The 13165-nt window shown below is 41.0% G+C and overlaps 1 protein-coding gene across 2 annotated transcripts in view; it reads left to right on the top strand.

Moving 5' to 3' along the window:
• pdlim2 (PDZ and LIM domain 2 (mystique)) overlaps window positions 1-13165 on the top strand; it is a 38840-nt gene that overhangs the window by 1502 nt on the left and 24173 nt on the right. The window contains exons 1-5 of one of the 2 annotated variants that reach the window (XM_079686384.1): window positions 1200-1331; window positions 7574-7700; window positions 9577-9728; window positions 12422-12491; window positions 12925-13070. In XM_079686384.1, coding sequence (XP_079542510.1) covers window positions 7608-7700; window positions 9577-9728; window positions 12422-12491; window positions 12925-13070 — 461 coding nt within the window. In that variant the 5' untranslated portion in view covers window positions 1200-1331; window positions 7574-7607. Of the gene's footprint in view, window positions 1-1199; window positions 1332-7573; window positions 7701-9576; window positions 9729-12421; window positions 12492-12924; window positions 13071-13165 lie in introns of those variants that run through there. The other variant, XM_079686383.1, reaches the window with a different exon arrangement.

The following is a 13165-nucleotide window of genomic DNA, read 5'->3' as shown; positions in this document are numbered from 1 at the left end:
TCTACTGTAACTCAAGGAAAGAATATGTTTGTTTTACTATCCGGTTGAGGTTTTCTTTTTTTTTTAAGTCTTCTTTTTTAGTTTTGATAATTACTACTGTGGTGTTGTGCTTTTCATTCAGGCCCCTAACAGACAGCTTTCCTCTGAGATAAACACGTTTATGGTTATGCAGGAAGTCATTATTATGTGATGAAAGTAGGGTTTCTTTTGGCGCGTGGTTTTCAGTTTAAGCTGAGGCAGGTTTCTGACTGTGCAACTTTCATATTACATTAAATATGGAAAAAAACAGTTTGTAGGGTAGAGGATGTTTCTCCGCAAGCATGACACATGCCTCTGGATGCAGTAACGTGCACAGTTGCAACAGTGTTTTTTGAGAGTGTGCATGTGAAGAACAAAGTGGTTGGTGTGTCTTTGTGAGGAGGGGCTAATGGCGCATGCAGAGGATGTGGTGAAACGGCCTGATTGCGGAGCAGCAGTGTGTGCAGCCTGTTGAGTGTGAACAGCAGTAACATGATCTCCCGATGATGATGATGATGCAGAGGCAGATAAGTGGAGACACTACCACAGTGTCCTTGTCCTGTTATCAAGCATACTTCACCGGGGACACAATCTAGTCCACTGTAGCAGTGCTGCAAAGTTTTAAAAGGGATGATGGGTAATCTTAGAATTTGTCTTTTAGACCTGAAGAAGATAAGCTTATGTGTCAGGAGGGTGCACCCTTAACAGCTTTCCCACTGAAAAGGGAGTAGGCTATCCAACAGAAAATACAGGTGTGTAATTACTTTGATGACACATGTATTATCAATATACAGAAACTTAAACAACACCCTTTTTGACATGTTGTTTAATGTTTTCTCATCTCCCTAGTGACTGCTAAATCTGACCAAATGGGTGTGATTTGGAGAATGCCCAGAATGTTATTTCACTCTTTTCAGTCCAGGGAGAGGCTTGCTATTGCATTCCTTTCCTCTTAATTCAGAGGGTGTGTGTCCAGGTAAATACCTACTTGTGTGACACACAGGGTAGAATCAACATCAAACCGCATCACTGACGAAGGACTGTGGAAAGTTCAATCTGGTGTACGTCCACACGCGTGATTCATACGAGGAATATTCCCCCGCAGCCACAGAGGTTCATCTGAGCGAGTGTGCCGAATCAAAGCAGTACATCCAAATTATTCACTGGGATGTATTGCATCTGCTATGTTCATTAGCCTGTCTTTTAGTATTAGCATGTAGCTTGAGCCAGTGCTTGTTCATTTCAGTTCTGTGATTTTCTGCCCAGAGTCCAAAAGGGGAAGGAAAAACAGTCTCAAGTGATTCAGAAAGAAGGTGAGAGAATTGATGTAGGTGGCCAGGTTTGGCTGCCAGACCTTTTTTTTTCCATATACAGAGGTTTAGTCAGCAATACAACGTTTATTTTATGCTGTTTAGTTTGAATGAATATTTGATTTCCACCGCAGAACATGTGGTAGCTTTGTGTTTTTCCAAATGTTGAATTCCTTGGAATGAATGAGGCGTTAATTCTGAGGATTCGCTTTGATAAACATAATGACTATAATGGTTTCTCTAATCAATTTTTTTCACTTTTTAATAATAACTGTCAACATGACCAATGGTTGCCATCACTGTTTTGGTGACATGCCGATTAAAGTTAATTACTCTCGTGTGCGAGTCATTATCATTGTTGCCATGCTCCAGTGAATTGCAGAGACAGTTTCAGACTCGTGTTAGCAGGTTTCACTCATTCTGCCGTAACTACCCGTTAGCGCATGTTATGGGTTGTTATGTCAAGTAAACATACTCAATTGAGTACTGCACATCAGTTAGGTGTTGTTGTGTGTCTGTGAGTCTCACCCTAAACGACACTCAGGTTCACCACCTCTGATTGTAATGGAGACACACCGAGGCTTACCTCATCTCTAGTCAAACACAAATTAAAATAGCTGCAATACTGCTGCAGTTAAACTCTTAATATATGCAGCAAACACATAGCAACATGTGTATTTATGTGACAGAAAGTTCTGCTACACGTATGCCAATGTATGCTTATTCGAAAACGGTTTTTCTTTTTAATGCGTCATCAAAAACATTCAATATCAATCATTCATTTTTGTTTTAGCTTAAAATATTAATAACTTTATCTGATTTTGAGACAATGTTTTCCTTTCTGTCCTTTAGTTTTCTCCATGAGCACGTCATGTATTATTGAAAACAGTTTGACAAAGAAACCCTTTAGGCTCCCCTGCATGTTGAAACAATGAGCGTTGAATCCAACATTGGGAAAGGACTGTTCTTCCCTTTCATACCTCCACTATCTCCTTTGCTTGTAGGGACAGTCTCTCATAGATCTGCCAAAAGGCCTGTGATATATACACACACACGACAGGCTTTGATTTTCCCAGACACTGAAAATGAAGTCAGTCTGACCTCATTAAGGTCTTGTTTACTCTTTGAACCTCTCATTGTTCCTGCCACACCAAAGTTGCTTCAAATGCAGAGTGTAAACATCAAGATGTGGGGCTTTGTTCGACATGATTCCTGATCCTGAACCTGCTAATAGTTAATATCTTGAGCCATTACATGACGTTCATACTTTAGGATCTTCCCTAAATAGTGTTTCTGAGTTCTTGGACATTCACTTTAGTTTGCCATTTGCTAGTAAAGCTCTCTATTAAAACATAGTGATCAAATATGTGTATGTGTTGATCCCAGGTAACCCTTCTCTTTAGTTTAGGGTTAGCAGTGGAGAAAAACCTGAGTATCCCTTTCTCACCTGGCATGAATGCTTTGTTAGATGCTGTAAGAAGGACCACATTTTAGGGCCTTAACTCGCACGGCAATTTCCTTAAACTTAAGTTGTTAATACTTATTTGTTTTGTCTGACCAACTATCCAAAACGTAATCATATTGGGTTTACTATGACATCTCAAGAGAGAAGAAGGTTTGAAAAGCTGTTCATCTTTACCATTTAGGTAAGGGAGGCGTGTGGCGCAGTGGGTTGAGCGTTGGTGTTTTGATCAGGGGGTCACAGGTTCAAACCCCACTGCAGTCAGCATGTCGTTGTGTCCCTGAGACACTTCACCCCAAACTGCTCCTGTGGGGATTGTCCACAGTATTGAGTATGTAAGTCACTTTGGATAAAAGTGTCTAACAAGTGACATGTAATGTAATTGACCATCTAGGGTCAGAAAAGGTTTTGGCACTTTGGCTTATTTTTTGTGGCAAATGGTTATCAATTGAATTCACTAACTTGTCTCAGCATTACAAATCCGTAGAAGCACCTCTTGTGATACATCTCAACAGCAGAACCTTTATAGCCTCCATAGGAAGACTCACCTTTTCCCCACACACACAAATGAATGTCGGATGTACGATTTATCACAGAGCTGTTTAGTTAGACTACGTCACTTTTCAAGATGGGCGTACTGATTGAACTTGAAAGGTGCTTCTTTTAGTCCAACCTGACTCCTGTGTGTTGGTATGTAGGAATGCAGGCTAGTTGTAAACGTGTCCATTGTGTTGGTCGGAAGTGAGAGTATTTCACTTCGCCTATAGGCCCAGTTTCCATTCGCCTCACGCTGACCTCCTGCTGTGCGGCTGATGCTGAATCGAGCTATAGAAATAACTACATGGATAGAATTGTTCTCATTGTGTTGGCGGTGTTTTAATTGTGCTGCCAGTTTGGCGTGGCAGCGAGATGTCACCAGAACAGAATTAGTCTTGTTAATGGGTATTGGCAGCTGCTCAGGTGCATCTGTGCACCCTGCTCAGCGCTTTGTTTAAAGCCAGCAGCAGTGCAGTCTTAAAACCTCATCAATGGCCATTTTAAAGCGCATTAGTGTGCCGCTTATTCTTTACCACCATGTGCTTTTCTTCTCAGCTGTCTGCCGCATACTTCCCCCATCCTTTCACTTCGACATTATCCACCATTAGGGCTTTTATGATGCGAACAGTGCACGTTTACGCAGGGGAATTAGCAGGGTGCTCGGTTCATAATGTCCGCTGCAGAAGCAAATGGAACTAATTGACACCACCAGAGGCTGGGAAACTTTGGGGCGGCTGCTCCCTGTCATTATCACAACCTCACTTATTTCTGGAGGGAACAGCAATTAAGAGACCCTAATGATGGTGAGCCCACTAACCCGGCTAATTGGCCTGGACTGTTAATGACTAACCATCGCTACTCTACTGTCCCAAACACTCGTGGAATGTGCTGCTGATTAAATGGTTCAGAGAGATTGGAGGAAATAGATATCCAGTTTATTAGCAAGACTAAGATGTTCAGTACCTTTGCTCCTCCTATCTTTTAGAAGCTTTGATAACTCTATTATGCAATGTTTGTAATCATTGACAGACTTTATTTGTTTTAAGGTTATGATTTACATTCCACTGTTGCCCACAATATGTATTTCTGTCAACACTTTCTGATGAGCAGAGTCGGCATGAACTTTCAAGTTAGATTTAATTGGAATTATCAGATCTTATCCACGATGAACTGATATAGTTGAGGTTAAATGGTGCACGACTCATCCTAATTTCTCAAAGTCTAAGGTGATATCTTGTTTTGTCTTTCCAAAACCAAAAGATCTTAAGTTTAATATAATACAGAAAAGAGGGAAATGTACATATTTGATGAGCTAAACACTGCATTTTAGCAAGAAAAATAAAATTACTGCTTTATAATTCTGCATGACTTGACTTTTTATGAAGTGCGAATGGACATTTAAAAAAAACAATAGCGATAGTGAACATGTATTTAATACCAAAAAGTTCAAATGAAAAGCAGATTGTCTTCTGGAAAACAAATCCAGTGTCTCTGTAAGCAACTCTCAAATATTAAGTGTGAGTTCTGCATTTACTTGACGATGAAGTAAGACGCGTTGTTTCTGTTGTGGGTTAGGCAACGGATGATTTAACATTGTTCGGGTGCAGACTTCTCTTTTTTTTTTTCGAGGGGCAGGCTATACTTAAAAGAGCTTGTGTAATTGTCTACGTGTGCAACTATATATTACTTGTAACTCTAATGTCTTTATCTAAAATAAATGCATGTTTTGACAGTGAGCCACAGGCACGTGTGTGTGTTTGCGTTGTGCAGGTGTTGATGTGTTTATGAACTGTAAATACTCAGCCCATCATCACCCGCTCCACTGTCTCTGCATGCAATCCTGCAACAGACACGCTTCACCTGCAGCTGTGAACCAAGTCTGAGCAAACCAGCACTTAAAAGCACACGTAATCCTGAAGTTTAAAAACATCACTTTAATGCTTTAAAGCAGGGGTGTCAAACTCAAGGCCCGGGGGCCATATCCGGCCCTTGACTTCATTTTATGTGGCCCCACAAGAGCTTGCAAAGCTTATAATATGTTTGTTATACGGTTACATGGCGATTTACAGAAGCACGTTGCTCATAAACTACATTTCCCACAATGCATCTCAGATATGCCTTTTTTTTCTCAGAATTTGACTTTTTCTTCAAAATTTTACTTTTTTTTCAAAGTGTCACTTTTTTGGGGGGGATTTTGACTTTTTTTCAGAATTTGGATTTTCTTTTTAAATCATTTTGTAACATTCTCACTGAAGAGACTTGCAATTATTTGCCCTAGACTTCTTCTTTCAAACGTAGTTAATTATGAAGTTATTACCCTATCGGATAATAATCCAATGCAGAGGCAATCATGTAATATAATACATTATTATTTATTTATGTATATTTATAAAGTCTTAAAGTTACAACCGGCCCTTTGAGTGCAACCATAATGCTGATGTGGCCCTCGATGAAATTGAGTTTGACACCCCTGCTTTAAAGTGTGTTCTGCTCCAGTTTTCTCCCACTATACTTATAGAATAAGAGGTGTTAATGTTTACAGCGAGTTTAGTTAATTACCTCTCAAAACGATTCAAGATGTATTGAGGATGTTTTATTGCCACCATCAGTGCCATGTTTTGTAACCCACATTGCTGATAGGCACATTATGAACCTTGTCATGCAGTTCAGCCAACAGTGTTCACACCAAGGGGAATTTGGCATTGAGTGATTTGTTTGTAGGAATGGTAAACACCCGCCAGGTGTTTGCCGTGTCAGTGAGCATCAATCAACATGAAGCTGGATATTCAATATTTAAAGTATTTACTCATGTGGACCCTCATTTTTGGACCCCCACACAAATGAGCCATTGCAGAAAGTTTTTACGAACAGCTGAAGAAAATCTATGCTGCAGACGGTAGCACACAACAAACTCCACACCAATTATCATTCTGGAATGTGCAATATTTTTGGAAGCGCAATCATCACCGGTAATTAAAGATTACAAGTGAATGAAAGAATTTCTGTTACTTGGCTATCTATTCATGTAGCTGATTTGTACGTAATTAATAAGTGTAACAGAATCTTGTTCCTTAACAGACGACATGATAGTCAGTGCTGTCAATCCCAATAGATTTTCAAAATGAACTGATTTGTCCCTTATGGGAAAGCTTGATGTTCTTAATATTGCATTATGCCATTTAAAAATCTGTCTACAACAGAGAATAGAACAATGGAAACTCCTCACATGGTTCCACTAAACATGGCGCCTCCAGTGATTGACACCAGGCTTTGTGAGAAGCAACATCTTTATATATTAATGCCAACCATTCATAAATATTGGAACTACTATAGAGGAACTAAATATATATTGACTTCTTATGCACCCCCTTCTTATACAGAAGTTTCAAATGTCCACCAAACTATTTACCATACATCAGACTGCGTCACTGTATACTAAATATGTACATTAAAAACAACAGTCGGTGAAATGTATGCCAGCACGACTTTTAATTTGTGTTTGTTTATCCTTGTCATGAAAGAGCATTTGGACTCGATGCACTCTTTGGCTTTGCAGACACTTCAGTATTGTTAGTCAGTCATGTGTCTTTGGTTGGAGATTCTTCAATTCCTGTTTGATGTGGTTACAAAGTTCTTGTCAAGGGGACTTGGTCTGTGGAAGTGAAGGGTTGCTGGAGATGAAAGGTGTCTTATTTAAAAATACAATGTCAATGTCCTTATTTATGTGAGACTCCTGCCTCTACTAGATACTAAATAATAATAATATAAAAACTTGCTAGATTGTTTGATGGGTATATCTTTTATTCTTATATTATTGTATACTCACTGTTTGATTTTGCAGGAAATGAATCGCAGATTAGTTTACACATCATAAGGTTTCTGATTTCAAATATAATATTATTGCAAACTCAGCTATCTTTCAGAGTAAATACTTTTAAGAGTAAGAATGTAGAAATAACTAAACGGTACAGTCAATAAGTATAGAAACTATAACAACGATATATAAATGCAGCTTCTTTGTTCTTCGTTTAGGGACATATCCAAACTAGGCTATTTTGTTCCACTTTAAAGCCTTGTATCGGGACAATTTAACATATTGGGACGAATAGGTGCTTAGCTTAGCATAAGCAATGCTAACAGACTGTTTCACCCGTCCTGGCCATGATGGAAACACTCAGTGGTGCATATGTTTATGTCCCACATACTACAGTCATTCTCATGCTTTCTGTCTCTTTTTTCTCTCCAGGGATTTGACGAGTGTGTGCCAATCTGATCACTAAATGGCGCTGACGGTGAACCTTATTGGTCCTTCGCCATGGGGCTTCAGAATATATGGAGGAAGGGACTTCAAGAAGGCCATTACTGTATCAAAGGTAATTCAACACGGCCGCCTTGTTCCTGGACGTCGTCAAACCTTATCAAACCATATCCTCTTGTTTTTGGATAACATGCCATTACAGGCCGTGTTTTCACAAAGTCAACTTCCTCCGCACTACGTCTCTTTTCTTGTCTTTGTTTGTGTCCGCGGGCTGCTTCGTACCTATTTCCTTGACTACTAAACCCCTTGGAAAAGAATGGAAGTAGATTACATTGGAAGGAAACCACTGATTACAGTTACAGTGGAAGCAGAGGTGGGAGGTGAGGGGGGGTCTGTGTGTCTTGAGTGCATTAACATCAGTACATTCCTAGTCGCTGTTAAAAAAAGAAAAGAAAGGAAGATGGAATAAAACAAGTGGATTTGTTACCACTATAAGCAGACGGCGCGCAGTAAACAACACCAGGAAACCTTCTGCATACCAGAGACTCCCAGTTCTACCGTCACCACCTCAGACTGTTTTTTTCCAGAGAGACTTTCTCCTTAGACCATAAACGATGAATTATGGCCACACTATGGCATGGCACCAGTGCTTCACACAGACCCAGACTTCAGAAGCATGAATTGTTTACCCCCCTCTTGACAATTTATGCCAGAAATACGAGCTGATTTTTCTTCTCCCACTGCTGACCAGTAAACAACACCAGCATGTTTGCTTGTCTCAAGTATCAAACTGGTTCTCTGAAGTGACGGATTCCTGCTGAGAGAGAAACCTCATCAATGAAATTGGTCTGCAAAGCCCAGTTTGTAAATGGCTTGTCTTACCAACCACACACACACACACACACACACACACACACACACACACACACACACACACCCCCCTCGTGGTAAAGCAGCCACAGGATTGGACCATCTGAAGTGGTTTGCACTTGGCATAGAGACGACATAGATGAGCTCTTTTATTCGTTAGCCTGAAAGATAGCGTTTCAGTCAGGGAACAATCCTGGAAAATAACCCCCAGCTGCTTTTAGTTTATGTGAAACCAGGCGTGTCCTGATCAGAAAAGGCACGCAATACTGTAGGTCACCACAGCAACGCCTAATTGCCTCTGGAGTGGGCCCACAGACATGGCACCTCTGCTCTCTTATGTTGCTAAACTGACAAACAGCCCGTAGACTGGCACTCGCTTTGCATCCATTTTTTCCCTTTTAGATGTAGGAAAGAGCCTTTAATCTTCTTTGATTGGCGCTTTATTTGTTTTGTTTGGCATTCTTTGTTTTATTGCCTCGCTCTGTTTTTAACTTTGAGGAGAGCACTGTTTGTGGCAAATGTCATACTTCTCTCTAAATTCTAAGCAGCTGCAACCTCCTCATTTATTCGCCATTTTGTTTTAGTAAGCCTGTGTGTTTGGGAGCCCGGGACACGGGGACCAAGCTGAGAGCGGTAGCTTGGACATTATGTTTCGGCCCATTAGTGTGGAATTCCTTCTGATGTGGCGCTATAGCATTGGCTTTGACATGCGCTGACGCCGGCTGCAAAGGTCAGGCCCAGTCAAACCATCAAGTAGTTACACACTAATGGCTTCTCCCCGAGGGTGTCATGAATCTGTCCGCTGCTGACCGGCACTGCCTCGTTCCATGTGTGTGAAACAATGTGGCGTCTGTTGGTATTTACTCCGAGTATGATGTGTTACAGAGGGCGACGGTTCGATTATGAGTGTGGCAGAGGTGTGAAGCAACTCATCAACACCTTTTCTCATTCACTCATTTGTTAATGCTGAGTGTCAGCTGCTGACAAATTGTCCACACAGCCAAAAGATACAGAGCTGTCTACGCTCGTCAGATGGATCATAGCATCCATAAAGTGGGATGTTGAGAGCAGGACCTGAGGCCAGTACGTCCTAACATGATCTCATTCTTCCTTTTCAACAGGTCAACGGGGGTAGCAAGGCAGAGAAGGCCGACATGCAACCTGGAGACATTATCTCTGAGATCAACGGGGAGAACACGGCGGACATGCTGAACGTGGAGGCCCAGAACAAGATCAAGAACTCAAAGACTCAGCTGCAGCTCGTGGTAGAGAGGTACGTGCAAATCTGCTATACAAACAAATGTTCCTGCTTCCATGACTTCATGTTATGCATTGGATTTATACGCCTAAAATACTTGCAATGCAGTGCCATGCAACCTTCTGCAGCATACTTTCCCATATGAAAAGCCCTCATTTTTTGCACTTTTTAGCTTTATCATGCAGACACTGTACAAACAAAAACAAGTGATTATAATCAGGGGAAATGCCAGCGTGTATGAGAGCTGAGTTCCCTTCCCTGGTCCTTCTTAATACACTGTTTTGAGATTTACCAAGACCTTGTTTGGATGAGTTTGAGTTGGCTTATAAATGTTTAATTTGAGCCAGGAATGTCATTGGACGGCATTTTGATTAAATGTCCTCCCTAAGTTCAGATGTCTTGTCACAATTGCCCTCGTCACTCTCTTTTTTGTGTGTCCCAAACACACTCCCATGCACGTGTGCTTTCACATACTTCCTCCTTGGATGTTCCATGTCCATGTGAGTGAATATTTTCCTGCTGACCTCATGTCTCCAACCAAGCCAGAAACAACACCATTCTCTTTGCTTGCCCAGGATAATGCCACTGTGTAGTTCTCCCATCTCATTAATCCCACTCTGTGAACTGTCCAGCACCCAGACTCCTGTCTTAATAACCTCAAGCATACCGATTTGAATTGATGTCAGACACACTCTCAAGCGGTGTATAGTTGAGTGGCACACATCTGTAATGTCTGATTTGTTCTTAGATTAGTGAGAGTCCTGCCAGCTCAACATCTGTTCGGTAGTTAATTGTCATCAAACCTGCAGCGATGTGGGTACTGGCTGTCATAACACATACGGGGTTGCACAATGGAAGACGCTGGCATCTGCTCACCATCAAAATGTTTGAGGCGTGTTTTTACTGTATACAGAGGCAGTGGTTTTTTGTTGGTGCAGCCAACAACATTCTCATCCCAGACTTTGCTAACTGGGTTATTTTTGCATAACAAAGCAATCACACCATCGCTGTCTTGTCATCGACCCTTTGTTCGAAGCTACTTGTTTGGACTCCATTGTTCATTGATGCCTTGTGGATGATGTCACGTTGACCATTCGTGTCTCTGATCCAGTTGCTCTATTGAATGTAGTTGTAAATACTCATGGGTATAGCTTTACCACACAGCTATGCTGCCGGTGCTGTCCTATACTTTAATCTTTGATCCTGAGATGCTGTAAAATGTTGTAATATATTAAAGCTCCATGTGCGTGTCTCCAGCTATTGAAATCTTGGCAGTGTGTCTAACATCTAACTATGGGATAAACCAAAAATGATCCTGTTATTTTACAGGATGTAAATGTTTGGGCATTTTAACATTGGTCTCAATAGGGATTGACTGAGCCAGTATGAGGTGACTATTTGAGGAACTGCAGTTGACACTTGCATGATAGCTTCATTTTTTAGTATCACAGGTTGCCACTTGGAAAAATGGAACTTTGGCTTATTCTATTGACCATTTTTCAAACGGAATCAAAGCCTCAAACAGTACAGTATATGTAACTTTTGCTTCTTTTGGATTTGAATCTTCTTGAGTAAATATTTCATTTTTTAATTTCCAGTTCTCAGAATAGTATTCTTGCAATGCTGGGCATGACATTGGAAGAATCTGCCTCAGGCAGATTAACTCCAGGTTCCCTTGTTGACAGCTGTGCACAGCACATAACAGTAGAGGGCTTCACGTGCTAATTTACAGTATGTCAGTCTGGAATACAGTCACAGTCAGCAATTTCACCAGAAGCAAATTATTCGTCTGTCATGGAGATGTGTAACCAGAGGTCATCGGAAATAGAGTAGCTGTTATCTAATCATGGATCTTAAACATGTCTCATGTAGGTGATAAGTGGAAGTCTAAGCAAAGGTGAGCATTTTGCAGCTGTGCACTGCAGGTCATAATTCAAAGAAATGTGTTTTCAGCTAGCCACAAATATCTCTTACCCAGGGATAAAATGTCTCTGTATCAGTTCTTGTCATCTTGCCATCTCTCTCGTATGTGGAGCCCGGGCCACGAGAGGTGTGTTTCTGGGTGATTTACCACAGGCATCCAGGCCTTCCTGTGTGCCTCATTACCTCAGGCTCAACCAAAAGCCTGTCAGCCTCTAGCCCTGCAGCCGGGGGGGTACTGTGTGTTTGCATTGGCGCTTATACTGCCCATATTTCCCCTGCAGAAGCAATTATGGAATGGCTTACAGTGTTTTCTATTTAAGAAAGTAAAACAAAAGTCACTTGATGGAAAGACGAGATCCATGAATATTTCCTAAAGGGGTCAGGGTCTGCAGTGCTCTTCCTCTGCTGTACTGTGTAGGATTAATGGGAACATACTGATGGAGGCCTGCCAGGACATTAGCAAAAGGGATGTCAAAAATGATGTTTTTGTTTGTACTTCAAATGAGGCTCCCTTAGACTTATGACCCTTTTTAGAAAATTGATTATTTTTCTTGAAAGTTCTTAAACATGACGTACTTTCAAGTGCAGATGCTTGTCCAGAAAGTAATTTAAAAGTTTTGACTACGTTGCTTATTTATTTAATGTTTGTACTGCCTTAGTTGATTATTTGTTCAATTCAACAGCAATGAGATCAGCCTTTTAATCAAATGGGAAATCATTTTTGGGTATGCAGATATTATGAATGTTGACAGTCGGTTGATCTCTGTGGTTTTATTTCTTCCAAGACCCGACCCTCCCAGCTCTGGACAGACCAACGGTACCATCAGCCCCGAGCAGATCACCGGACGCTTCCAGGTCAGCACAGGAGCTTTAATCTGTCCACAGTTTGTCTTCATGACTGCACACCAAATTGAAAATGTGTGTCCATAACAGTATTCTCCATATGTGCTTCATTTCTACCAATGCATGCATGGCACATCTGTTTATGACATATCTGCTTCTTTTGCTTCCTCAATATGGAAGCAATAAGATACTTTGTAGTGATTTAGTATGTGTTTCGGTTTATTATTGAGATCAACGTGAGTCCCAAATCACCACCTGCAATACATGTTGATACTAAGTACAACATCTCTGGATTTGTTTATAGATACAACATTTATGTATGCATTCATGTGTGTGAAGGTATTCTCAAAGGTGTCTGTTAGGCTTCTCAGTTCTACTTGCAGTACAAATAATCAAGTTCTATACATGGATGGTAATGTGATGACATTCCTGTGATGTGTTGTAGGAGGCCGTAATAGTGAGTAGAGATGAGAATCAGAACTACAAAGAGTACACCATCTCCAGCCCGGCGTCTCTGTCACCCGGACCTTACTCACCAGATCCCTTTGGCAGCTCTGACGGGAAGAGGCTGACACCCACCATCAACAAGAGGTAACTCACGTGACCACAGTGCAACGTTCAAGCATGCAGATCAAATGTGTGCTTTATTGCATAATCTGAAAGAAGTCAGTCACACTATTTATCTG

Source organism: Notothenia rossii (genome assembly GCF_949606895.1).
Source record: "Notothenia rossii genome assembly, chromosome: 6".
Taxonomy (NCBI): domain Eukaryota; kingdom Metazoa; phylum Chordata; class Actinopteri; order Perciformes; family Nototheniidae; genus Notothenia; species Notothenia rossii.
The sequence above is the reverse complement of the archived record's forward strand: the minus strand, read 5'-3'. Positions and strand labels throughout refer to the sequence as shown.